This window comes from Thunnus maccoyii, chromosome 14 (assembly GCF_910596095.1).
Source record: "Thunnus maccoyii chromosome 14, fThuMac1.1, whole genome shotgun sequence".
Taxonomy (NCBI): Eukaryota; Metazoa; Chordata; class Actinopteri; order Scombriformes; family Scombridae; genus Thunnus; species Thunnus maccoyii.
Genome location: NC_056546.1, coordinates 951,222 through 977,908, shown reverse-complemented (window position 1 = coordinate 977,908; position 26,687 = coordinate 951,222). Strand labels below are relative to the sequence as shown.

At 42.7% G+C, this 26,687-nt stretch overlaps 1 protein-coding gene across 9 annotated transcripts; it reads left to right on the top strand.

Moving 5' to 3' along the window:
• Positions 1 to 477: 477 nt before the first annotated feature.
• On the top strand, positions 478 to 26,687 carry dlk2 (delta-like 2 homolog (Drosophila)). Of its 9 annotated transcripts, none has more exons than XM_042432497.1 (6): positions 478 to 2,008; positions 14,704 to 14,797; positions 23,930 to 23,987; positions 24,366 to 24,496; positions 24,731 to 24,875; positions 25,447 to 26,687. In XM_042432497.1, the coding sequence occupies exons 1-6, from the start codon at positions 1,967 to 1,969 to the stop codon at positions 26,213 to 26,215; spliced, it is 1,239 nt and encodes a 412-aa protein (XP_042288431.1). In that variant the 5' UTR covers positions 478 to 1,966; the 3' UTR covers positions 26,216 to 26,687. The 9 variants fall into 9 exon arrangements, with proteins under 9 accessions (XP_042288431.1, XP_042288437.1, XP_042288436.1 ...); XM_042432503.1 differs by having other exon boundaries at positions 1,278 to 1,301; XM_042432502.1 differs by lacking the exon at positions 478 to 2,008 and adding an exon at positions 3,179 to 3,418.

Below are 26,687 nucleotides of genomic sequence, written 5' to 3'. Positions count from 1 at the left end.
GCAATGACAAGTGATCCACATTGACTTCTGATGTGCTGACACGAGATGTAATATAATTGATTATCCAACATGTTAAAGGATCATTCTGGTGATTTTCTATATTTTTCTTCATGTTTGGAACCAAACCAACAATAAACTGATCTACTAACCAGTATCGTGTGTGTATCTAAAGTCTGATATATCTTATTAAAAACCTGTCAGTGAGTCACATCGCTGCACTGGGTCACATGTTCCTTCATCATCAAGAAAGAAACGGCTCCAAAGACTAATAACAGCATCACGTTTTCAGTCACAGGAGAGTAGTTCTGTGTAAGACAGACGCTACTGAGCATGTGCAGGAACGCAGTTCTGTTTATAGCTTTGCTAGCTTGTTGTGCAACAATGGATCAATAAGATATATCAGCTTTGATACACACACAATACTTGCTAGTAGATCAGTTCATTGTTGGTTTGGATCCAAACATGAAGATTTGTTGACAAGAAGAAAAATATAGAAAATCGACAGCTTTATCCTTTATTGGTCCCAAGAGTTTGGAGTTTTGGACAGACTGACTTCTGTTGTGTCGACTGCGTGAAGAGTTTTGAAAATGCAGAGTGAGAATGCAAGGGATGGATAGTAAGGTGGAAGAAGTGACAGCATGCTGGGATCAGCTGTAAACCAGAGAATACTGAAACGCCCGACAGCTTCTCAAAATTAAAGGACAAACTCTGTGATTGGTTTCGTGAACTCCAGAACGACGTCCCACATCATCTGTCTGTGCCTCCCAATACTGTTATACTACACTGCTGGAGAATATTTTCATAATGTGACAACACTGGTTAAGGTCTGGTGAGGTTTAGAGAAATATTGATAACATTTTAGATTACAGCCTGTAACGTACAGTGTAATTACTCCAGAGCTAGGGTGTAATCTTTTGTACCAATGGTGTAGCCGTACCGTACCTACCACTGCATATATGTAGGTACAAGGGAACAAGGGAGTAACAATTTGGGAACTTATACTGTAGTTATTAACTATCTATTATAGCATGTGTACAACCTACAGAACAATAATCTGGATGTTATTATTTAACTTTTGGGTACCTACTCTATTATTACAGGGTACAGTATGGCCGTACAACTGAGCAAAAATCTGTACGTTTCAGGGAAGATGGAGTGATGACTTCTGCAGCACTTCATAAAACGGCCGCTAGAGGGCGCTGTCACTGCAACGTAAATATATATACGTTGTTTTGGAACATGTATACGAACGTCTGATCACTCTGAAGAGTGGAAACTACACTCCTGCTCTGGTGTCAGATGTGAGCGTCCTCTTTAATCTTTCTCCAGCCTTCCCCTGACTCCTGTTCAATGAACTTTGACCTCTTGTTCACAAACAGCTGATTTGTTCATTCAGTCTCTTGATGTCAAACTCTCCGAGGGAGTGTCACTGTGCTGCTGCTGTTGATTCAGGTGTCTGTAACTGTGAGTGACTGTCTGCAGGGTGAGTAGATATACTGTAGATGCAGGATGGAAATTAATCTCATCCATGACATCGTGGTTACATCACGGTTTCAGTAGCAACTTCCCTCAGAGCTCCAGTATCAGACGCAACATTACTGCAGCTTTCTGTCTGCTGGTTGACTTTGATCCATTAAAATCCAGTTCATCCAGTTAAGTGTAATCACAGCCTAAAATCTGAAACTGATCCCTGAAACACACACACACAGTGAGTCTCGGTGAGATTATGAAATGTGGATGTGAGGTTTTGACCTTTGATCCCTCTCCGCAGACAGCCGGGGTCACGTTTAATCACGTGACAGACTGATGAAAAAACATGAAACATTGATGTGAGCTGAGCGAGTGTTTGAGCCTGGAGGACTTCTCAGCTTCAGTCTGATGAAACTCTCTGAAACATCACACGTCTGCGACTCTGAATCCACATCCTGCTCATGTCCACGGCGACCAGCCTCCTCCTCCTGTTGCCATGGCAGCGGTTGACCCCCTGCAGGGTGGAGTCAGTGTTCCTGTAAGTGGATTATTCTCCTCCTGGAGTTTTTTAAAGTCCAACCTGTCAGAGCCGGGAGCTGCTGCAGCCACCAGACACAATCAACAAAGACACTTTAAAAGGTTTCCGTCTTCCTGCCCGCCAGCAACAAAAAAGCAGCTTTCAGCTCGGATGCGTCTCAAACACTAAAACGTTCACTCGACCTATTTCTGACAGTTTGTGGTTATTAATTCATTTTACCATCAGGAATTTAACAAACACACACATATTCAGCTACAAACCTGTTTACCTTCCAGCCCTGCCGATCATTTTCAAATCCTCCATCGGTTTTGAGGTTGATCTGCTTCTTTCACTTCATTTCTATGAAAACCAACTTGCTGTGGAAACATAATTCATCACACTCAGTGTTTAGTCACATTTATTTTGTGTCAAAGTTTCAGAAAAATCTGGACACAAAATTGATGCCCTGATGTAAGAAACCAAATTAGAAGCAAACATGGTTGTAAGTTGTAAAAATGAAAATCAGTTCGATCAACAGCAAACCTCTGGATTTTAAAATGTGCTGTTATGGTATGTAAGTGAGTGAGTGAGTGTGTAGCTAGCTACAAACAGCTAACTACAAAAAAGGCTGAATAAAAGCATAATTAGCTAGCTATAAATATTTAACTATTAACAGTAGAAGAGCGTCAAATAATACACATAGACGGTACAAACAGTGCAAACGACTGGCTAAAACATTACAAAACAAAGTTACAAACAATAAAACAAGTGGAACATTACAGCAGCTAACAGGTAGCTGGGAACATTACACAGCTAGCTGCAAAGCTAGCTAGCTAGCCACTGCTACAAACTGCCAACTACAAACAATCCTAACAGCTATCTTCAAACAGCACAAACATTTATCTACTTCATGTACAAAAAGCTAGCTACAAATAGTTCAAACAGTATTAATAGCTAGCTACAACACATTATATTCAGGTTGTAACTATGGACTGCATATAAATATGGACGTTATGACAGCTCCCCAAAAGTGAAGCCAAAACATCTGGATCGCCCCCTGGTGGCTGTCTGCAGGATAGGTCATAAGTCCCGCCCCCTCCTAAACTAAACTAAAAAATCAAAGTACATGTCAAATATTTCTCAAAGATAGTTTCTGTCATTTTAGGTAGTTCTTAACACACTGATGTACGTTCATGTGCTCATTTTTCGGATACATTTGTTTTTAATTAGTTTCTTGACTATATAAAAAGGGGGTCTGACATCATGATTGACAGCTGTGACATCAGGCGGCGGACAGCAGAGAGGGCGTGTTCTGCAGGCCGTCATCCCACAGCCCGACTCTACTGAGCAGACTCCGGCTCCAAACGACGGTACACAAGCAAAACAGCAGCTCCCAAAAAGGAGATATTTCAGCTTCACTTTTGCATAACGGTAGGAAGTTACGAATGTCACAAACTGCAATATATTTACAGTATGAACAGTTAGCTACACACAGATCAAACAGTTACTGTTAAACAGCTGCAAAAAGATAGAAACAGCACAACAAGCTAGTTTTTGATAGCCAGTTAGCTCCTAACTGTACAGACAGGTAAATGCAAATTCATATTACAGACAGCTAGAAATCAACAACATTTAACTACTAAACAAGTCTAGCTACAAATATCATATACAGGTAGCCACAAATTTAAAAAAGTTAGCTACAAACAGTACAAACTGCTTTATACTTACAGAGCAACCAGTTAACTTCAAGTATTTCCAACAGTTAACCACAAAAAACTGCAAATACATGGATAAAAACAGTAAAACAAGCTATTTTTTGAGAATCAGATGAATAAAAAACTGTCCAGACAGTTAGCAACAAACTGTCCAAAAAGCTAGCTGAAATAATTAAGTTCTAACCGCTAGCTACAACACGTTATATATAGGTGACCATTAACAGCCTCAAAGAGTTAGTTACAAATTTTACAAACTGCTTACTGCTTCCTACTTACACCCAGTTACATCCACATAGGAAATGAGAGTCGGTGTGGGTTGAACAGATGTGTTCGCTGACCTGTGTTCAGCATCTCGTCAACAGGACCGGCCGTCTGTCAGCAGCGATGACAGCAGCCGGACAAACTGCATGTCGGCTTCACGGGAAGAAATCGACAGAGTTCGTATTTACTGATTTATTAATTTTATTTCCCCGTCCACCGTAACAGGCGAGGGGAATCTGCCTGTAGTGAGATATTCTCACAGACAGACGGGGAGTCAATCAATCAATATAGATACCGTTAATAAGTTCAGAACACATATATAGTTGTCGTATAAACAACTGTATGTGCAGATTACGCTTCACCAAACGCGACAGAGGAGAAAAAAATAGACTTGGACTGTAAAACAACGCGTCTCTTGATACATTAAACAAAACGGACGCGTTTCTGTTCCATGAAACAGTGACGGACGTCAAAAACGCCTCTAAAAACGCTTTCTGTGTAGATCGGCTTTTACTGTTAAACAGCTGCAAAAAGATAAAAACAGTGCAACAAGCTAGTTTTGGATAGCCAGTTAGCTCCAAACTGTACAGACAGGTAAATACAAAATAATATTACAAACTGCTAGAAAGCAGATATAAAAATTACAAACATTTAACTACTAAAAATTCTGGCCACAAATATTATACAGGCAGCCACGAAAAAACAGTACAAACTGCATGATGTATGATCGATAATACCAAAAGTCCCATAATGTATGATAATTTGTTCATTTTGCACAGAGCAACCTGTACGTGCTATAAGTTGCATTAAATGCTGCCTTCCAGCGCTGTGGGAAATTAAAAACTCACATCTGCAGCACAGAGTAAAGACACAACAAACGGGACAGTAGTCTAGATGTCTAGAGCAACAGCTGCCTCCTTTGATTAGATATTTTACATTAGTAATTTAGAAATGTCATATTTAAGTCTGTGCATCTTCAAAGTGGGACTTCACAGAGCATCTGAGAACGCAGCACGTCACAGGCAGCGGCAGCAGACCAGGCAGTTTTCTGAAATTACACATTTACGCCTATTTGTTCTCTTGGTTATGACTCATGTATGATAATTTTCCTCAAAATATGAGGAAACATAGTAGCGCTGCAGAGCAACCAGATGGGAAAAAGTTAAAGTAGCTCCAAACTCCAACAGTTAACTACAAAAAGCTCCAAATACATAGATAAAAACAGTAAAACAGGCTGTTTGTTTTTGGACAAATAGTTAGTTATGAACAGTACAAACAAAATACAAATATTCAAAACAGCTACAACAGCACAGAAACATCAGGCTGAGCACTTCTGCTCAGGTGTACACTGAATGAAATGAAACCATCAGGACGTCTTGTTGTGTTTATATAAGTGAACTTTTCTTCTTCTTTAATGAGCATGTGAAGAATCAGTGAATGACAAAAGAAGCAAAAATGACAACAACAAAAATCCACCTGCAGATTTATCTGAATAGAAACAGTGATCAGTCTGTCTGTGAGCTTCCTGCAGAGATGATTTATGCTGTCACTTTGTATTTATGTGGAACGTGTTCGTGCTGAAGGGAAACATCAAATCTGCTGCTGTCAGGCAGGGAGATATACCGGCAGCAGGGACTGAACGGAGCTGTAAATATCAGTAATTTAGACTTTTAGACTAGTTTCCAGTGTGAACGCAGCATAAAAAGCCGCCTGCAGCTCCGCTCAATCTCTGATTTCGGTCTTTCTATTCAAAACTTTTGTTCCTTTTATGTTTTTATCAGAGCGGCATCACAGCGACACATCCGAGTGGAAAATCAGCAGCGGCGGCGGCGGCGGCAGTGATGAACGCAGACATCAGATTGTGTGGTCCGGGGGGGGGGGGGGGGGGGGGGGGGGGCAGAATAATGTGTCTGCTGTTATCTGGAGCTGGTGGAGAAGCAGTGTGACGGCATCATTTCAACTGAGGAGTTTTAAAGGATGGTCTCTGAAGCCTCTGCTGCCAAAATTCAGATGAGAGCAAAGAGGAACTGATCAAACGTTGATATGTTCACCTGCTTCACCCTCAGTTCTAACCGCAGACTTGTAGTAATCAGTTTTACAAGTAGCAGATGGTTGTTGGGAGGAACTGTCGACACATGATTTTCTATAAATGTCTTCATGTTTGGATCCAAACCAACAATGAACTGATCTACTAACAAGTATCGTGTGTGTATCAAAGTCTGATAGATCTTATTATGTACGATGTATCACTGGGTCACATGATCCTTCATCATGAAGAGTTTGGTCACGTTAGTTTGTTTAGAAACGGCTCCAAAGACTAATAACAGCATCACGTTTTCAGTCTCCAGAGAGTAGTTCTGTGTAAGACGGACGCCACTGAGCATGTGCGGGAACACGGTTCTGTTTACAGCTTCGCTAGCTTGTTGTGCTGCAGATCATCAACCTCTGGACTCACTGATGTTCTCTGAGAAGTGTGTATTGTAGTACAAATTGAAGAGGTTGTGATATTGTGATGAGGAACATGTCAGTGATCAAAGCTTCAACCTGCTCTGAACGCGTCATTTGTGATGATTTTTTTCTACCTTGCTGACGAGCTGACATCAGTTCATCACACGTGCTCAAAAACAGCTGTTCGTTCTGTAGCCTTGGTTGCTAAGGTGGTTGCTAAGGTGGTTACTAAGGTTCCAACATGTACGGATGGATTTGAGAAGTTGACATTTGGAGTAAAGAAGGAGAAAAAGAAGTGAAATCCTGCTACTATAGTTTGTTTACGTAGCCTCCGGAGCTGGAGGAAGCTTCCTGAAAGCTGACCAATCAGAACAGAGTGGGCTCATCAGGAGGCGGGGCCTTAAAGAGACAGGAGCTAAAACGGCCTGTTTCAGACAGAGGCTGAACTGAGGGGCTGCATAAAGGACCAGTAGAAGATAAATAAGGAGTTTTTAACTGGAAATCATGCAAAGATATTCCAGTAGAGCCCCAGAATATAAATAATAAATAATAATAATAAATGAGCAGAATATGAGTCCTTTAACTAAACAAAAAAAACACAAGACTTGTGAACAGGTTGAAACGTGTCAGTTTTTACTTCTGTATGTTTGTTCACTGAAATTCAGCGTGTTACTGGCTGCACATTTGCAACTGCTGTTGCTCTCCTGCTTTCCTGTCTGCCTCTCAAGAATGCAGCAGAAAGAAAACTCTGTGTGTGTGTGGTGTGTGTGGTGTGTGTGGTGTGTGTGTGTGTGGTGTGTGTGTGTGAATGAGTACATGTTGAAGCATTAAATTGGCCACCTGTTGCTATCCTTTCTCAAACACACACACACACTCCCCTCATTCTTTTTTTTTTCTCAAGCAAACACACTGAAAGAAAGGCTGTGTGTGTGTGTGTGTGTGTGTGTGTGTGTGTGTGTGTGTGTGTGTGTAACACAGTATCTTCCTCACTCACATACCACAGCACACACACACTCAGTAATCCAGGCATGTCAGTTCCTGTTTTTGTGGAGGTTGTGTTCATCGCTGTAATCTCTGGAAAAATGATCCTGCTCGTTATTTCCCGCCGCCTGCCAGTCGAGTGTGTGGGCAGAGAGACCTCAGGGTCCGTCGCTACAGCAACAGGCTGAACAGACGAAGCTCGGAGCAGGAAGAGACCACAGGAGGGACGAACACAGAGCAACCTGAACACGTCTGACTGATGTGACAGAAGAAAGCAGGAGAAGATCTGAAGCGAGGAAATCTGCAGAAGAAGAAAAAAAACTACAGGAAGCAGATCAACAGGTAGGAACAGGAAGCTGTGAACAGAAGAGATCACATGATTTAAACTCCTCTGATACTGGTTGAGTTTAAAGGAACAGTCTGTCTTCCCCTGAGTCACATGATCTCCGGTTCATCTGTGTGTTCAGTGGATGTGGTTAGCCTAGCTTAGCACAATCACTGGAAGCAGGGGGAAACTGCTAGCGTGTCCACTGAACTGCTTGGTTGCAGTCGTTTCTGTGTTCCTCTCGTGTTCAGGTCGGTTTGAGGACGTTGGAGCATGAACGTGTGGTTTAGAGGCACTGTGAAGGCAGAGAGGATGTAAACAGTCTCTGTGACAGCGATCGATCAGCGATAGATGTTTGGGTTGATCGATCGATAACGAATCAGTTCCAACAAATGCAGAGAAGAAGAAAAAACATGGATGTAAACAAGGAAGGTTTGTTAAAAAAAAAAAAACATCAGTGGTTCAGATTAATGTATGTGCAGAGTTTGTTTTCACGTTCATCTCACTGAAAATCTGAGAACGTGCGAGCAGGATTTATGACATCACAACTAGTCCGGAGCCAATCGTGGTCCAGTATGCGACTCACACAAGTGTGATGTGGAAACTTGACGCCTCCAGCGCACGAGTTTTTAATGTATATATATCCTGCAAGATTTAATGAGGGAGAAGGAGGAGAGGATGTACGTGGTAATTATTATATTTATTTATTTAGTATTTTTATTTGTCTTAATACATGTCTGGAGGGAATCTTTTAAAGTGTTTCCTGAGACTACAGATGTGAATGAGAAGCATTTCTTGTGATGTGCGTGAAGTGCAGTTAACTGACTGTTTAAAGGTGCTGTTTCTGCTCTCTACTCTCCTCTTACCTGCTGATGCTGCTCGCAGTAGACCTGCAGCTGCATCTGCATGCTGATATTTCTCCAGACATATACAACTAAATAGTTTCCCAGTGATGTTATGTCGTTAAACGTAATCTCTGTCTGGATGATGTTCACAGTTATAATTTCTAGGAGACAGAGTTGCTTTTTTTTTTTGTCTCAATATGAGGTCCGTTGGTGATTGTCAGAAACAGAAGCAGTTTTGTCCATTTGTTAGATCAGACAGAGGTTGACAGTGATTGGCTGAGCCCACAAAGGGTCAGAAACACATCACGTACACAATAACGAGGCGGCTCAAGATATGTCTGGAAAGAAACGTGTTTGAGCAGAGACACAAAAGAAGGAATTAAAAACAACCATCGTTACATCAGGACTAAAAATGACATGATAACACCAACGTGGGTGACGTCATCACCAAAACCATCATAAAATGACAGTGAAGATTACAGAGAGGTTACCAAACCAACAAACTGCAGCATTACTCAAGACAAACAAATGAAAACACTTTTGTGTCCTCCTGGAAGAGGAACTCTATATGTGAGGAGTTAAATATCCTGCAGGAGCTCTAAAAAACAAGACTTGGCAGGTTTTAGTGAACAGATTAATAACTAAGTGTCTCTTCACTCGGGACTGGAACTGCTGAAAACAGAGAAACATGCAAAAGGAAGCTGAGAGAGACAGAAAAATAATAACAGACTGTTGCTTCCTGCTCTTTGGTCTTGTGTTGTGTTTGCTGATCTGTGATGCGTCTTTCTCTCTGTGATAAAAACTGAGCTGCAGATTTTTACACCTGCTGTAGACGTTAAATCGACGAGTCAGCTGCAGCAGATATTTGTAGGCTATAAATTTACATTCCATCCTTTTCATATTTAACAAAACACACAATTTTCAGCCACTTTTCTTCCATTTTACTGGTGCGAAACCTCGGCGTGACTGTTCACTGAACAGCCTTTTATAACAACAGACAGACTTCACTTCAAGAGTTAACTCTTTTAGGCGATGCATGTGTATATTTGTTGTTAATATGATATACAGTACTTGGCAATACAGTTGTTTCTAGCTCTTATAAAAGTTCTTAATGCTGCTGGAGTTTTTGAAAATCACTTTGTGCTTATTGCTTGAAACGTGCTCTATAAATAAGATAATAATGAGTATTATTAGTGAGTGTTTGACAGATGTTTTCTTGTGTTAAGGCGTTCTGGGTCTGAAGGAGTTAAATGTCAGTAAAACGTGTTGCCACGGGCGACGTGTCCTCAGAGGAAAACAGGAAGTTGTAGAAACACCTGAGTGAGGTGAAATTCTTCTGCTCTGAATCATAGTTTGTCTGAGTCAAGTTGTTCAATTATTGACATTTTTCTGTTTCTATCAACATAGTTTAGAGGGAAAAATCACTATTTGGTGGAGCTGTTAACAACTCATAGACATGTGAAATGTGACCCCGACTACACACTGCTTTTTGTAAGACGTCAAAAGCCAAAAAGGTTGGAAACCACTGGTTTCATCTTTAACAATGTGTTGTATTTTAAAAGCTTGTTATATTATCCATTGTGTCAAATCTTCATCTGAAAAGTAACTAAAGCTGTCAAATAAATGTAGTGGAGTAGAAAGTACAATATTTCCCTCTGAAATGTAGAAAGTAGCATCACATGGAAATACTCAAGTAAAGTACAAATACCTCAAAACTGTAGTAAAGTACAAGCACAAGTAAATGTATTTAGTTACTTTCCAGCTCTGAAGGTGACTGTGGATCCATGTTCATATCGTGGCTGTAATGAAACAAACACTCACTTCTCTGTCAGTTCTTGGAGGTGTGACGTCAGCCGCCGGATTAAATCCACCTGAGAGACCGACACACTGCAAAAACACACAAATGAAACTAAACACACAATATGAACACAGTCTGTCTTAATTTACTGAAAATAAAGTTTAAAAAAAATCTGATTTTAAATGACAGATATATAGAAACTTCTTCAGTTCATTACAGCCACAATATGAACGACATCCTGATGATTTAGAGCCTGAGCAGCAGTGGAGCTAAACATGTGGAGTTTGTCCTGAGGGTGGCGCTACAGGAAAGATCATGAGGTCATTAAAACATAAAGGGTTCAACCTCTGGACACCAGCTGATCATAAATCCATCACTCAGTTTGTGTGTAATCTTTAAAGGACTCATATTCTGCACATGTCCAGCCTCTATATTTATATTCTGGGGCTCTACTGGAATATCTTATTTATCTTCTACTGGTCCTTTATGCAGCCCCTCAGTTCAGCCTCTGTCTGAAACAGGCTGTTTTAGCTCCTGTCTCTTTAAGGCCCCGCCTCCTGATGAGCCCACTCTGTTCTGATTGGTCAGCTTCAGGAAGCTTCCTCCGCCTCCGGAGGCTACGAAAACAAACTATAGTAGCAGGATTTCACTTCTTTTTCCTCCTTCTTTACTCCAAATGTCAACTTCTCAAATCCATCCGTACATGTTAGTAACCACCTTAGCAACCACCTTAGCAACCACCTTAGCAACCAAGGCTACAGAACAGATGGCTGCTTATGAGCATGTGCAAGGAGCAGACTTCAGCTCGTCAGCAAAGTAGAAGAAACCATTGAGGCGTTTAGAGCAGGTTGAAGCTCTGACTTTTGACCAAGTTGACCATGTTTAACGTCCGACATCAGAACAAGATATAAACGACGGAAAACCACAAAAAGCATCATGAAGAGTTTGGTCACGTTAGTTTGTTTAGAAACGGCTCCAAAGACTAATAACGGCATCATGTTTTCAGTCTCCAGAGAGTAGTTCTGTGTAAGGCAGCTAGCTTGTTGTGCTACGTATCACAACCTTTTGACTTGTAGAGGTTGTGATAGTACAGTATCATATGTGATATTATATCATTATGGTAGTTTTAATAGTCTGTGTGTTCTTTTAGCTTCAGGACATTTAAACACTTTATAATATATTTTTCCAGTGTAAGCTCAGTAGTTAGCGCAGTATATTTAATCCTGAATCATGCAGTAAATGTCTCACAGTCGGACAAACATCCTTCAGCTGTCAGAGGTCATGATGAGTGGCGGCGAGGACGTGTCAGAAATATCGCACATCAAAGGCTCACAGGGCAGCGGCGGAGTGAATTATTGACGGAGTGATCATGTTTCAGATGTTTGATCTGTGGAAGAGATGATCAGTGCTGTCACACATTTCATCAGCGTTAAAAACCTCCGGCGACGTCTTCCTCCAGCTCGGGCCTGAGAGCCGCTGAGGTCACAGAGGGACAAAGATCTGATCCGCCGACGTCCACTCAGGTTATTCAGAGAGTGCATGGAAAGAGAGAGACATCACACCTCACATCCTCACACCTGCCTCTGTATGTTATATCTTAATAAATATGGAACGAAAATATAAAGCAAGCAGAAACAAGTAGTGAACATTTTTAAGTTGATATGTTGAACTTGTTAGCAAACAGTTGCTTATTTCCACATCCAGCAGTTACGGAGCAACATTATCATTCATGTGGAGTCGTGTTTCTGTCCAATATTCACTCTCTTTTAGCTCTGTTTTTGTTCTCCACCAACTCCTGAGGGAAATATCTGGCTCTTTAGCTGCTAAATGCTCCACTATGTTCACCAGCTAGTCTACAGCTAACTGTGTCTGTTTGGTGCTGAGCAGGTAGTGTACAGCAGCTTTTTACAGCTTTTTCTCTGAGAACGACGCTATGAGACGCTGAGAGTGAACCAGAACAGTAAAGTTGCAGCCGGACAGATAAACAATGAGCTGAAACTCACTATAAAGCTCCGTAAAGCCGAGAGGAGCTGCAGAGTCTCTGTAGGTTCATCACTACGAGTCATGACCAACACGTTAGGCGCTGCCTCTCCTGCAGTTCCGATTGTGAAATACATATTTTAATGAAAAATTGTCCTTTTTATTGTTTTGTGTGTATATAAGTTTTAGTTGTTCCTCTCACATTAATCATACATAATTACAGAAATGAAACAGCGCTGCCTACAATCTCTGCCTGTGTGCCGAACTGCGTACTTTTATCCGCTCGAAGGCTGCATGTGACCCCCTGATTGGTTGACACCACAAGCCAAAAATAACTGGACCTTGGGTGGAAAATTTTACACCCAAGAAATGTTGGCAGATTGGGCGATTTTCTGTTAGATAACATTTGCTTGATGTTACGTCTTGCCTGTCTGAAGCACCACAGATAGATCGTTGTGGCACTGTGGTGATAATTGTAAAGTGAAAGCTGAGCTAAGCTAAGATACTTTTTTAAATCTTAAGAAACCGCTAGCGTAGCAGCTAGCCACCAGCAGCTAGCCACCAGCAGCTAGCCACCAGCAGCTGGCCACCAGCAGCTGGCTCTTGCTCCATTGTACGGTGCATGCTCATGGCCAAAATACACAGAGCCACCTCAGGGCTGTAAAAGTCACACCAACTAAAACACCGAAATGGTCGTTTTGATGTGGCGTTCCTTGCAGCTGAACCTGTACAGTCGGACAAACATGCACATACTGTACTCTATGCAGGCTTCTTTTAAAGCGTCAGTGTGTCATCAAACATTCTAACTTTATACAGATTTCACGTCAGGTTTTCATTCAAAATGTATTATGAATGCCACGCATGTAGACATGAAAGTCCCTATTTAGAGCCAGTGTTTAGTTTGTCCATTCTGGGCTACTGTAGAAACATGGCGGGCTCTGTGGAAGAGGACAATGGATGTATAAAGAGAACTGGATACAGGAAGAGCACCAGGCTTTGAAGCAAATTTGACATAACGGCCAAACCGTGTCATGACAACGTCACGTGATGCAAACTGGCCCAAAAAGACTTTTTCCCACAGACTTACATTGTGAAAGAGACGTCTATTTCTGAGCATCACAACCCCCGTGAAATGACTCGTCTCACTATCAGAATTAAATCCGTTCGGTCCGATCACATTTCAAAAGCCTAGAAGAGCCGCATGATTGAATCGTTTTATCCCCGTTCAAGTTAGCCGGAGGGCTAAACAGGAAGTAGCCGACTCGGCCAGTGAAGGTCACTAGTGCGCTCGCTCTATGGGCCGCACGATGCGGAAGATCCGGGTACTTTCATACCAGGAAGTCGATTTTTTATTGCTTCACGCGCCACTGAGCAACGTTCGTTCTCTTTATACATCCATGAAGAAGACCTGCTCCCTCTGTAGATACAAAGAGCTCATTCTAATTTCTACACTAATTAAAACATATTTATGAATATTATATTCAATTTCTGTCAGTTGTCTAATCCTACACACTGGTCCTTTAAGTAAAAATGTAGAATTTGTATATAATTCAATCTGCAGGTCAGCGATGTCTCAGAGGAGCAGCAGTCTGGAAATAAGTTATTTTCACTTTTAGTGTTTTTATCCTGTTTCAGTTTGATGCAAAACACTTTGATTTGTTTCTGCATGTCCGTGTTGTGTGTTTCAGTGTGTCGATGACATCAGCTGCTCAACCTTTAGTCGCCTCCAACTTCGTCTGCGATCAATCGTTTTAAAAGCAGGAACAGCCGATTATACAGCAGAGCTGCTGTCGTCGACGTGGATCAGCTGATGTTGTCTGTGATGCTTTTTTATTGTTTGCCAACTGATAAGAGGAGGAAGATTTCATGTTGTCCAGGTGTTTCTCTGTGGACAGACGTCTCTACTGAAACGTCAGTGTGGACACAAATCATTTCCACATGAGAACAGTGTTTCACACACAGCCGTGCATCGTAACCGTGGTAACTGGACACAACAAGAATGGCTGCAGCTGAGGCCTCAGAAAGCTTAGAGGACATCAAAATGAAAAACGCAACAAAAAGGAGGCTAAAATGTCGTTTGTGAGTGAAAAGTGACAAATCAGGTGTGAAAGTGAGCGCTGGTGCGGAGGCAGAGTATGACTTTAATCATGTAAACAGTAACATGTAGCAGTGTTTGATTAAAGCTGCAGTGTGGACGCAGTCCGACCCTGCAGACTCTGATTTATGTGTCACACCTGGCACAGACCTTTGATCAGGACGACGACAGCTGCAGAGGCTCGGCTGAAGACGACTCTGAGCGTCTCACCTTTCAGGAGTCTCCGTGCGTTTGTCCTGCAGCTCAGCGTCTCTTTCTTCTGTTGCAGGTGCCCGTCCTCGCTGCAGCCGCCATGTTTCCACTCCGAGCCACCACCACGCTGCTGCTGCTGCCGCTCATCGTCACGCCCTGCACAGGTCAAGGTAAGCTCACCTGACAGGAACCAGACCTCCTTCTAAGATCTCGAACACAACTGCAGTCAGGACTGTCAGCAGCTCAGGTCAGGACGTTTATCCAACAGAGATTACAGATTTAAACGCTTTTACAGCCATCAAACTGTTTTTGCTTCAGTTATTTTTCAGATTTGACACAATGGATAATATAACAAGCTTTTAAAATACAACACATTGTTAAAGATGAAACCAGTGGTTTCCAACCTTTTTGGCTTTTGATGTCTTACAAAAAGCAGTGTGTAGTCGGGGTCACATTTCACATGTCTATGAGTTGTTAACAGCTCCACCAAATAGTGATTTTTCCCTCTAAACTTCTCACATGCTTTCATTTCAATAAATGTTCAAATGATCCAATATTTCAGCAAAAATCAAAGATTAGAGAAAAAGTCCAAAAACTGAAAACAGATTTGTGTATCAGAACTTTGTTTTTTCTTCTTTCCTCTCCCATTAATCATCTCACCACCCCTCAGATTTATCTGCTGACCCTTTGGAGGGGCCCGACCCCTAGGTTGGGAACCACTGGACTAAACTAGCTAACTGTATATAAAGTAGTGTAAACTAGCTCCACCTCCAGCAGCTACAACAGTAACATGCTGCTCTAACACTGATGCTTCACTATTAATAATCTAATGATGTCATATATAATAATATATCAGTCAGAGGGACCAAACCACTACTTTTACTGCAATACTTTAACTACATCAAGCTCATAATACTTATGTACTTTTACTGCAATACTTTAACTACATCAAGCTCATAATACTTATGTACTTTTACTGCAATACTTTAACTACATCAAGCTCATAATACTTATGTACTTTTACTGCAATACTTTAACTACATCAAGCTCATAATACTTATGTACTTTTACTGCAATACTTTAACTACATCAAGCTCATAATACTTATGTACTTTTACTGTAGTAGGATTTTTTCATGCAGGACTTTTACTTGTAATGGAGTATTGTTATATAGCTGTATTGGTATTTTTACTTAAGTATCTGAATACTTCTTCCACCTCTGTCAATTTTAAAGTATTTTTACTAACACAAACATGTAAAAATACATCCATGTTGTATGATCTATCATTGGCTGTATTTAGAACAGAAAGTCTTACATTTTTTTTGTATGTAAATTTTGGTTCTTTTTTCTTCATGGGTTAGTCTAGCGACGTGCAGGGAGCTCAGTATTTACTGTTTATTTTGCAGCTCTGTATTTGTTGAGGCAGCAGAATTATTTATGTTTGTATTTGTATTCGAATAAAAGTCGAAATAGGTGTAAAAATCCAGTTTTTATTTTTTATTAAGCTTTTAATTTTAGGATATTAAAGTATTAAAACAAGTGTTTATGAATAAACTACCTTATGAAGGACGACGTCCCCACACCGGGTCTCTAACTGGAGTCTCCCAGATCATAGACGACTACACTGACTACTGAGATAAAACTTTACTCATCACCTCATTGCAGACAGACCTCTACCTATTTATACACCCATAACACACAGACAGCACAGCGTTTAACATGTAGAAGAACTTCAAAGGTGATTCTTGCTTTGCACTTTTCATTTATTGCTTATTTCTTACAACCTAACTTTGTTGAAAGGAGAAGAGGAACAACAGGTTATGGAGAGTCTCTTGGGAACACTTTGTGTGAGTATCTCAGCTTTATCTCTGGGGAACACCCTCAACTCCGGTAGTGATGTTCAAATAAGGAAATGTGCGTCATGTAGCAGGTGGATGTGACTCCCCTTGTTGAGACCTGCTGACAGACGTCACAGCGGAGCAGAGGAGAGACACTGAGAGAACGATGTAACCGACCTGCTCGCTGTCCTACCTAACGTTCTGTGAGGAATTTATAATGTAGTACAAAGTCCAGAGGTTTATATGTAGCACAACAAGCTAGCAAAGCTGTAAACAGAACCGCATTCCCGCACATGCTCAGTGGCGTCTGCCTTACACTGAACTACTCTCTGGAGACTGAAAACGTGATGCTGTTATTAGTCTTTGGAGCCGTTTCTAAACACACTAACGTGACCAAACTCTTGATGATGAAGGATCATGTGACCCAGTGCAGCGATGTGACTCACTGACGGGTTTTTAATCAGATATATCAGCTTTGATACACACATAATACTTGTTAGTAGATCAGTTCATTGTTGGTTTGGATCCAAACATGAGATTTGTTGATGAATCCTCCAACAGTATCTCTACAGTGTGAACTCCCACAGCTGTGAGATCCTGTCAGTGAGCAGAATGTGATTAATCAGAGATGAGCGTGTGGAGGACAGACAGGTGTCTGACCTCTGCAGGTCGAGACGACGGTTGAGGATCAGAGCATCCGCCGGCAGGAGGCTCAGGGTCGGGATGAGGAGGGTGAGGAGGGTGAGGAGGGTGAGGGGGAGGTTTGTAAGACTCTGAGATCATTGCTAAATATTTTTGTAGCTCCACAGGCTGCTCCAGAGCTCAGAGCTTCACTGATCATTATGATTTATTAGGAGGAAAGAGTTCAACACCTCCCCCTCCCCTCCCCCTCCCTCCCTCTGACTCCCTACAGGACCAGCAAGCACAACAGGCTGTCAATGATCATCTTTTTATTATCATTATTTATTATTATTATTATTTAACTCCATAAAAAACAGCTGAGACATCTTTTTAAAGTTTAGGATCTCTGCTAGAATTTCAAACAAAGTTTACTTTATATGTATACATGACATTTTCTGATGCAGGTTGTGCAGTTTTGTTTTGTTTTTTATACAGTAAACACTCAGCGAGCACTTTATTAGGAACACCTGTGTAATCCAGCAAACCGCCACCCACCACGATCTCAATAATAAACATTAAGTGGAATTATCACCTTTCTGACAACGTCAACAAAAACTGAAAATGTATAAACTTCAAAAAAAGTAAAATTTATGGCAGAGCTGTTGTTTTGGATTTCATTAGATTGCACAGGCGTTCCTAATAAAGTGCTCGCTGAGTTTCTCTTCATCCATGTATGTTAATTTTGTCAACACAAAAAATGCCAAACGATATTCTTTTTTTCCGCAACAAAACTGAGAATAAAAAGTAAAACTAAATGTTGACAGTTTCCTGTACGGAGGGAACTTCTGTGAAACCCAAAAGCATCGCTGGTCTTACAAAACATAAAGTTCTTTATTTTAAATTCTAGTAGAAATCCCCAAATTTCCAAAATCCCAAAGCAGTCCGGGTGAATTTAGGGGAAATCTGTAAACACAGAGCTTCACTGAAGCTGAAACAACTTGATAGTAAACAGATGTTACTGTCAGAAACTTTGTCCACTTTACGTCACAACTGTTTTACAAAACATGCAGCTCGTAGAGTTTTGGATTTATTTATGTTTTTATTTTCCATTGTTTTACTTTCTATTCATCTCTGTATGGCAGGGTTCATTTCATCGACAAAAAAATATTCATTAATGACTTTTTTTTCTATGACAAAACAATGAAAACTGAATAAAATTGGACCTTTGAAAACAAAAACGATGATGAAAGGTTTTACAGTTTGTTTGTTAGTTTTGGTGATTTTGTTGTAAAACTTCCTGCAACAGCGTGAAAATATATTTAAAAAAAATGCAACAAGCACAAAACACATCCTGCTTTGGTAAATGTCAAATATGCTAATTTATATTTACGCAGCTAAAATTAACAGAATCTCTGGTTTCAGATACTTTAAGATACAACTTTAAAAAATACAAAGAATATATTCCACCTTTTTATTATAATATTATTTTTCTTTTATTACTATTATTATAACTAGTTTCTATAAATCTCTGCTATCTCACAGATGTTAAAGATATGAGGTTTAGTTTTGTAAATATCATTTTAATCATGTGGGAATATTTTATCTGATGAGCTGTAAAGTACAAACATGTTAAAAATAATTCCCACATGAGTTGTCGTCCTTATTAGGAAACTGTAGTTTCCAACTTTCAGTCATGTCTGGAACGCAGCGTGACCTCTGACCTCGCCTCTGAGGTTAGAAGCCGTGGTGATGTGAGCAGACGTGCGGCGTGCGGACGTTTACACAGCGACATGTGCGGCAGGATCGGGTTCCCGCGGCGGCCTTGTCACCAGCTCGTGTGTCTGTCTGTAATCACGGAGACACGCCGACCACCTCCGCAACAATCAGCTTTGTTACAGCCGTGTTAAGTGGCTCTGATTGGACGGCTAATGAGGGGAACAGGTGCGGCCCCCGACCCGGCCAATCAGAGGGCAGCAGAGCAGCGAGGGAGGTGACTTCAATCAGCGGAGCATTCATCATGCTTAAAGCTGCAGGACGAGCTAAAATTATCCAGAGAAACACAAGACCACACACACACACACACACACACACACACACACACACACACACACACACACACACAGAGTTCCCTTCAGTCTCCTGTTTCATGCGACATGCGTCTGTGGCGTCGCTCTGCAGCTCCTGATGCTTCTTATTAACAGCAGAGTAACGGGTCAAACAGCCAGATCGACTTAAGAACAAGAGATATTATTGGCTGCTGGTAGGAGACAGTTTGACCAATCAGGAGCTGCAGTGTTTGATCCCACAGATGCTGCAGCTCATTTAATAAAACGTTACATTTGTTGTTTGACAGTTTTTATTCACTGATGAAAAATGTGTAACATGTCGTCATTGACGAAATAAACACTGAACTATTTATAATAACTATATATGATAATATTGGCTGCTGTTCTTATTGGTGCTGCAACACAGAAACAACGAGCTTCAGTATCATCACTAACGAGCTGAGCTTCTACTCTCTCAGACTGCGTCCACATTAAACCGGCTAAATCCTAAAATGCTGTTTTTGAACAAAAGCAGGAGTTTTAGCTTATTTATAAACCTCCGTCCACATTAAAACACCAAAACAGGTAATCCTCCACCTACTGGGCATGTGCGGAGGACAGACAAGCTAGTCAGCCACTTAAAACTAGCAAAGAAACGGTACTGTTTCTGTGTCTGCGGCAGCTTCCTGACATTTAGTTTATTGCAGCAGATTCCAACAGTTTGAGCAGAGAAAGGCGGTAGATAGCTACGTTTAACTCTGAACAAGCTGTCAAAGTAGAAAATAAAGAGAACGACACTCGCATGAAGCAGGCCGCCATTGTTGTTATTGTTTCTTCTTCTTCCTCTTCCAGTGAAACGCAGTGCTGCTGCCACCGTATGACAGTGTTTCTACAAAGTTTGGTTTTCCCCGAACACACTACAACACCAAGCCGGTGTTTTCACGTTTACAGCTTGATTCCACCAGGCGCGTCGTGTTCCGGCTGCGACGCGGCCGCCGGAGCTGATCGTGGCCACTCTAGTCAGTGCTCGGTGATCCCACCCGATGCGTTGCTGCGAAGCACAAAAATCAAGGAAAAATGACCAAGTCAACAAAATTGAGCAGTTTCAGTTGCACTGCTACTGCAGTCATTATGGTAACATAAAGGCGCTTGTTCAGTTAAGGCTGCTTACTGTAGTAGCAGCGCAACTGAATTTAAAAGGTGGCTGACTTGACCGCAGTCGCTTTGCTTCTGAAACGATCCTGGTGAGGTATGAAGAATCACATCGCAGCCGTGCAGCTAAGGTGTTAAACACTCTGCAGGCCGATTTGTAAAAGCTCCGTTTTCACTGTTTTAGTCTGGACGGAGGGTCAAAACAGAGAGAAGACGATGCGTTTAGTGTGGACATGGAGTTCTCCTAAATGTTGAGTGCTGTAAAGAGACAGATAACTAATAATATCAATATCATTATCATTATCAGTATCATTTTAGATTATATTTCTTTAAACATAAAGTGTGGAGAACTCAAATTTCAGCATATCTCCACTATATCTTTACTCCCGCTCAGTCTCCCCAAAAAACGTATTTTCATTTGTTGTGTTAATGAAGCGTTTTATGGAAAACAAAAGTTCTGAATTGCAAAAAGAAAGCATATCTCTTTAGTAAGAAATTTAAATGATCAAAATTAATGAATATATAAAAATAAACGGAGAAACTCAGACTTCAGATACCGTTTACCATTTGCTCATTTATTTTCTCTTCTTATACTTCATCCAAATATAACAAAGATCCACAAACATAATGTTTATTTCAGGTGTTTCAGAGGATCTTTTCAGTCAATGAACGCACCAACAATCCTGAGCACGAGCCGCAGTGATTCAACAGGGCAACAGAGTAAATCTTCATCGTTGAAGTGGATCCTCACTGAGCGTGCTCAGAGGCGTCTGCAGCTTATTGTTCTTGGACTAATCCCGGCTCTCCCAGCTGTCAGATTAAACCTCTGCTCGCCATTGTCCAGCTCTTCTCATATAACAGTTAGCAACCCCCAGCTGTTGTTCTGGTCATGTGAGACTCCACCGCCACTGCTGCAGTTCCAAGACACATTAAACAATCTGCTGCAGCCCCGAGACGAATCAAACGATCTGCTGCAGCTCCAAGACACATTAAACAATCTGCTGCAGCTCCAAGACACATTAAACAATCTGCTGCAGCTCTGAGATGAATCAAACGATCTGCTGCAGCTCCAAGACACATCAAACAATCTGCTGCAGCTCTGAGACACATCAAACAATCTGCTGCAGCTCTGAGATGCATTAAACAATCTGCTGCAGCTCCGAGACGCATTAAACAATCTACTGCAGCTCCGAGACACATCAAACAATCTGCTGCAGCTCCAAGACACATTAAACAATCTGCTGCAGCTCCGAGACGAATCAAACGATCTGCTGCAGCTCCAAGACACATTAAACAATCTGCTGCAGCTCCAAGACACATTAAACAATCTGCTGCAGCTCTGAGATGAATCAAACGATCTGCTGCAGCTCCAAGACACATCAAACAATCTGCTGCAGCTCTGAGACACATCAAACAATCTGCTGCAGCTCTGAGATGCATTAAACAATCTGCTGCAGCTCCGAGACGCATTAAACAATCTACTGCAGCTCCGAGACACATTAAACAATCTGCTGCAGCTCCAAGACACATTAAACAATCTGCTGCAGCTCCGAGACGAATCAAACGATCTGCTGCAGTTCCAAGACACATTAAACAATCTGCTGCAGCTCCGAGACGAATCAAACAATCTGCTGCAGCTCCAAGACACATCAAACAATCTGCTGCAGCTCCGAGACGAATCAAACAATCTGCTGCAGCTCCGAGACAAATTAAACAATCTGCTGCAGCTCCGAGACGAATCAAACGATCTGCTGCAGTTCCAAGACACATTAAACAATCTGCTGCAGCTCCGAGACAAATCAAACAATCTGCTGCAGCTCCAAGACACATCAAACAATCTGCTGCAGCTCTGAGACACATCAAACAATCTGCTGCAGCTCCAAGATGAATCAAATGATCTGCTGCAGCTTTGAGAAGCTTTAATTGAATCTTATTCAGCGAAGTTTCAGGAGCAGGACCACACCTCAACTACTCCACGTCTGGCATTCCTATAAATACCACCTAACCCTCTCCTCTTCTTCCTCTCTCATATTCTGTGCCCCCCCCCCCCCCCAACCCTATTTCTCTCTTCTTGTTTCTTCCTGATTCTTTCTCTCCTTCGTAGGGTCCTGGGGGGTCTGCTGTTGCCCGGGTGCTGCGGCGGATTCCCCATAAGCTTTCCCACAACACAGTCAGCAACCGGAAGAACTATGCACATCAATCGTTTTCCTTAATAAATCACCCAATCCCATCTTGTTGATGGTGTGGTCCTTGCTAGTGAAACAATCTCCTGCAGCTCTGAGGCGCTTTAAACAATCTGCTGCAGCTCCGAGACGCATTAAACAATCTGCTGCAGCTCCAAGACACATTAAACAATCTGCTGCAGCACCAAGACGCATTAAACAATCTGCTGCAGCTCCGAGACGCATTAAACAATCTGCTGCAGCACCAAGACGCATTAAACAATCTGCTGCAGCTCCAAGACGAATCAAACAATCTGCTGCAGCTCCAAGATACATTAAACAATCTGCTGCAGCACTGAGACGCATTAAACAATCTGCTGCAGCTCCAAGATGCATTAAACAATCTGCTGCAGCACCGAGACGCATTAAACAATCTGCTGCAGCACCGAGACGCATTAAACAATCTGCTGCAGCACTGGGACGTATTAAACAATCTGCTGCAGCTCCAAGACGCATTAAACAATCTGCTGCAGCACTGGGACGTATTAAACAATCTGCTGCAGCTCCAAGATGCATTAAACACTCTGCTGCAGCTCAAAGGCGCATTAAATAATCTGCTGCAGCTACAACATGGTTTAAACAGTCACCTGCAGCCTTGAGACGATTTAAACAATCTCCTGCAGCTCTGAGGCACTTTAAACAGTCTGCTACAGCTCCGAGATGCATTAAACAATCTGCCGCAGCTCTGAGACAGTTTAAACAATCTGCTTCAGCTCCGAGATGCAATGAGACGGTTTAAAGAATCTCCTGCAACTTTGAGACGCATTAAACAAACTTGAGGACAAGCCTGTTTCTTTCTGTCAGGAATCCCTTTGAAAACAATCCTCCCTCATTCCAGCCGACATTTGATCCGTCAGCAGCTTCACCTGCGTTAAGAGCTGTCGGCTGCGAGGTCAAAAGTAGATCGTTTAACATTATTAACACACCACACAAACACGCTTGTTGTATTATTTTAATCTCCTAAATGTGAACTGAAGGTTTAATTTTACTCTGCCTCATGTATCAGCAACAAGTCATCACAAATACATGCTGTTTGTGGCGTCACGCAGTGAGTGAGGACGCCCTGTTTGGTGAATTACGTTAGCTAAATGCCCCCCTCCCCTCCAGTTGCTCCTCTGACAGACAGACGAGCTGCTGTAACGCCACACCGAACGCCACGTGGCTCGCCAACCGTCAGAGGTCAGAGGTCAAACTGCTGCTGCTAATGTCCCACCAGAGACCTGAGTACAGAAATATATCTTGACAGCTGAGAGACACAAAGACCAGACACTGAACACACGGGGAGAGTTGCTGGTTTAAATCCCAGCTGGTAACTGTCTTTGGAAAGGAGAACAACAACTTGGCTCTTATTTTGGCAGGTCATAATTTGCAACATCCTGTCCGTCCCACCTGTGTCTGACCTGTCCTCTTCTTGTTCCTGCAGGAAGTGACTGCAGCTGCAACATCACCAACAGCCGCTGTGACGAGTCTGGAGTCTGCAGGTGAGACAATCGATCAATATCCCTGTTATACTAACTAAACTACCACAGCGTCTTTAAGGTGGTGTCCAGGTGCATTTGACTCTAACTGTGGTCGTACTGGAGAGATGATTTCTTGTTTTGTCTGTGGGAATTAATAACCAGCAGCTACTAACTTGTGCTGGAAGAGAAATGAATGAACAAATCTTTCTGCTTTAAGCAGCGCCGCTGTTGACTGGCCGACATGTTTGTCCCTCAGGGCTTACTGTAGCTGTATGAGCTGCTCAGATCATTCAGTACATTAGACTGGACTACACAGTTTTATACATCTGGTCCCAGTTGTTTAATAAATGTCTCGAATGTATCATGTGACTCTAACGTGGCGTCTCCGTGTGTTTCCAGGTGTGACCCCGGCTGGGACGGCGAGCGTTGTGACCGCTGCGTGCCGATGCCCGGCTGCCTGCACGGGTCCTGCCAGCAGCCGTGGCAGTGCAGCTGTGAGGCCGGCTGGGGGGGTCGCTTCTGTGACAAAGGTCAGCTTCTTCTCATAAACTTATTTCTGTTCCACTGTTTTCCCAGAGTGTGGAGAAATTATTTCAACTCTTTTTTTTCTTCTTTCTTGTTCTTTTCACATTTTTATTCCTTCTTCTTCAAGTTTCTTGCTCACAAGTCTTTCTAATTTTTTAAAATTTGGCTCCAAAGTGTGTTTCCATTTTCTCAAATATCATATTTTCTCGTCCTCTCTACCGACATGTTTCATGTTTCAGACCTCCATGTGTGCTCGGAGCAGCAGCCGTGTCAGAACGGAGCTACCTGTGTGATGGAGGACAGCGGTGAATACACCTGTCTCTGTCCTGAAGGTTTCCACGGCAGAAACTGCCAGCTGAAGACGGGACCCTGTCACCAGAGGAGGTCTGAACACATGTTCCTGTCAACTCATCAGCATGAACAAAAGATTAAAAAACATGTCATGTAAAAATAAATCAAATAGTGGAGAATACTCCTTGTTTTTCAATGTGCTTCATAAGTACGGTGACTTTATTAACGAGGCAGTAAACTAATTTGAGCTTTACAGATGATCAATATTCAATAAACCACTGTGTGTCTGGAAGAGTTTAACAGGTCAGAGTCCACAGACTGTAGACGGCGAGTGATGTAACACCAAACATGAGAGCTCGCCCACTAACAGATGGAGCTGCTTCCTGTCGTCTTCTTCTTCTTCTTGGTTTTCAGTCCAACAGTCAGATTGCAGATTTTGGCAGCGACTCGTCTCCGTCCTGCTGTCTGACAGTCGACGCCTGCTTCATATTTTCATTTCCTTGCAGAGTCGCTGTCTGTCACCTGAGTCAGAATCAGCTCCAGACTCCAGCAGCTCTCGTCTCATCTCGTCTCTGACTCTGTTTGGTTTGTTCTTCAGCTACAAGTCAGATTATCTTTCCTGACGTCTTTCTTTTCTTCTTCGTGTTTCCTGTCGTGTCTGCAGGTCTCCGTGTAAAAACGGCGGTCTGTGTGAAGATGCTGACGGCTTTGCGGCAGAGCTGTCGTGCCGCTGTCTGGCCGGCTTCACGGGGCCGCGCTGTGAGACCGACGTGGACGACTGTCTGATGAAGCCGTGTGCTAACGGCGCCACCTGCCTGGACGCCGTCAACCGCTTCTCGTGCCTCTGTCCTGCCGGCTTCACCGGACGCTTCTGCACCGTCAACTTGGACGACTGCGCCAGTCGGCCGTGCCTCAACGCTGGCCGCTGCCTCGACCGCGCTGGCGGCTTCCACTGTGTCTGCCAGCCCGGCTACACCGGCGCCACCTGCGAGACGCCGATGAGGAGCCACGACGCCCGTGAGCCCGGCTGGACGACGCTGGGGTGGGAGGGAGGAGGAGCGAGACATCACCTGACCACCGGGGGGAAGAACCAAAGGAGCACCACCAGTGGTAACAGCAGTCGACATGGCAACAGGCTGTTTAAGGTGACGGTGAGTGAGCGCAGCGCCACCGGCCTGTCGGAGGTTCAGCTCATCACGCTGCTGGTGCTGGCGGGGATGACGCTGGGCATGGTGGTACTCACCGCCGCCCTCGTGCTACAGGGTCACTGCAGAGACTGTGGCCACGCCCCCTGCTGGAGGCCACTGGTGACATCATCGTCATCATCACAGCGGCAGCAAGCGCGGCAGGATGGCGGCGAGCAGGAGTGTCAGATCAGCTTCCTGAACGCAGCAGAACCAGAGAAGAAGAAACTGAACAGTGAGGTCATTTAGACTGACGGGTATCAGAGCAATCAGACAGAGAGAAAGAGGGCGGTCTGGTTCGACCCCGCCCCCCTGTGTGAGCGCTGCGGGGTCAGAGTTCAGAGGTCAGAGGTCAGAGGTCAGCGCTGACAGCTTCCTGCCTTCAGGTTCAGGTCTGAACTGGTTCCAGTTCAACAGCAGCTGCTTCGATTGTCCCTGTTCAAACCTGGTGGTAATATGCTAATTAGCTGTGACCTCATCACATCTCCTCTTAAAGCGACAGTAACAAACAGCTGGTGAACGTGAGCTGCTTCATTTCCTACAAACGCTGCAGACATCAGATCTGCTTTTCTTTTATAAACACAGAATGAGACCACAGATGGACAGAAGTCTTTGCACACTATTAATCATTTAAATCAGATTTTATGAACAACTGAACAACATACAGTATATATACAGATTATGTATTATATTCTCTTAATAAATCCATGGCTGTGGAGCA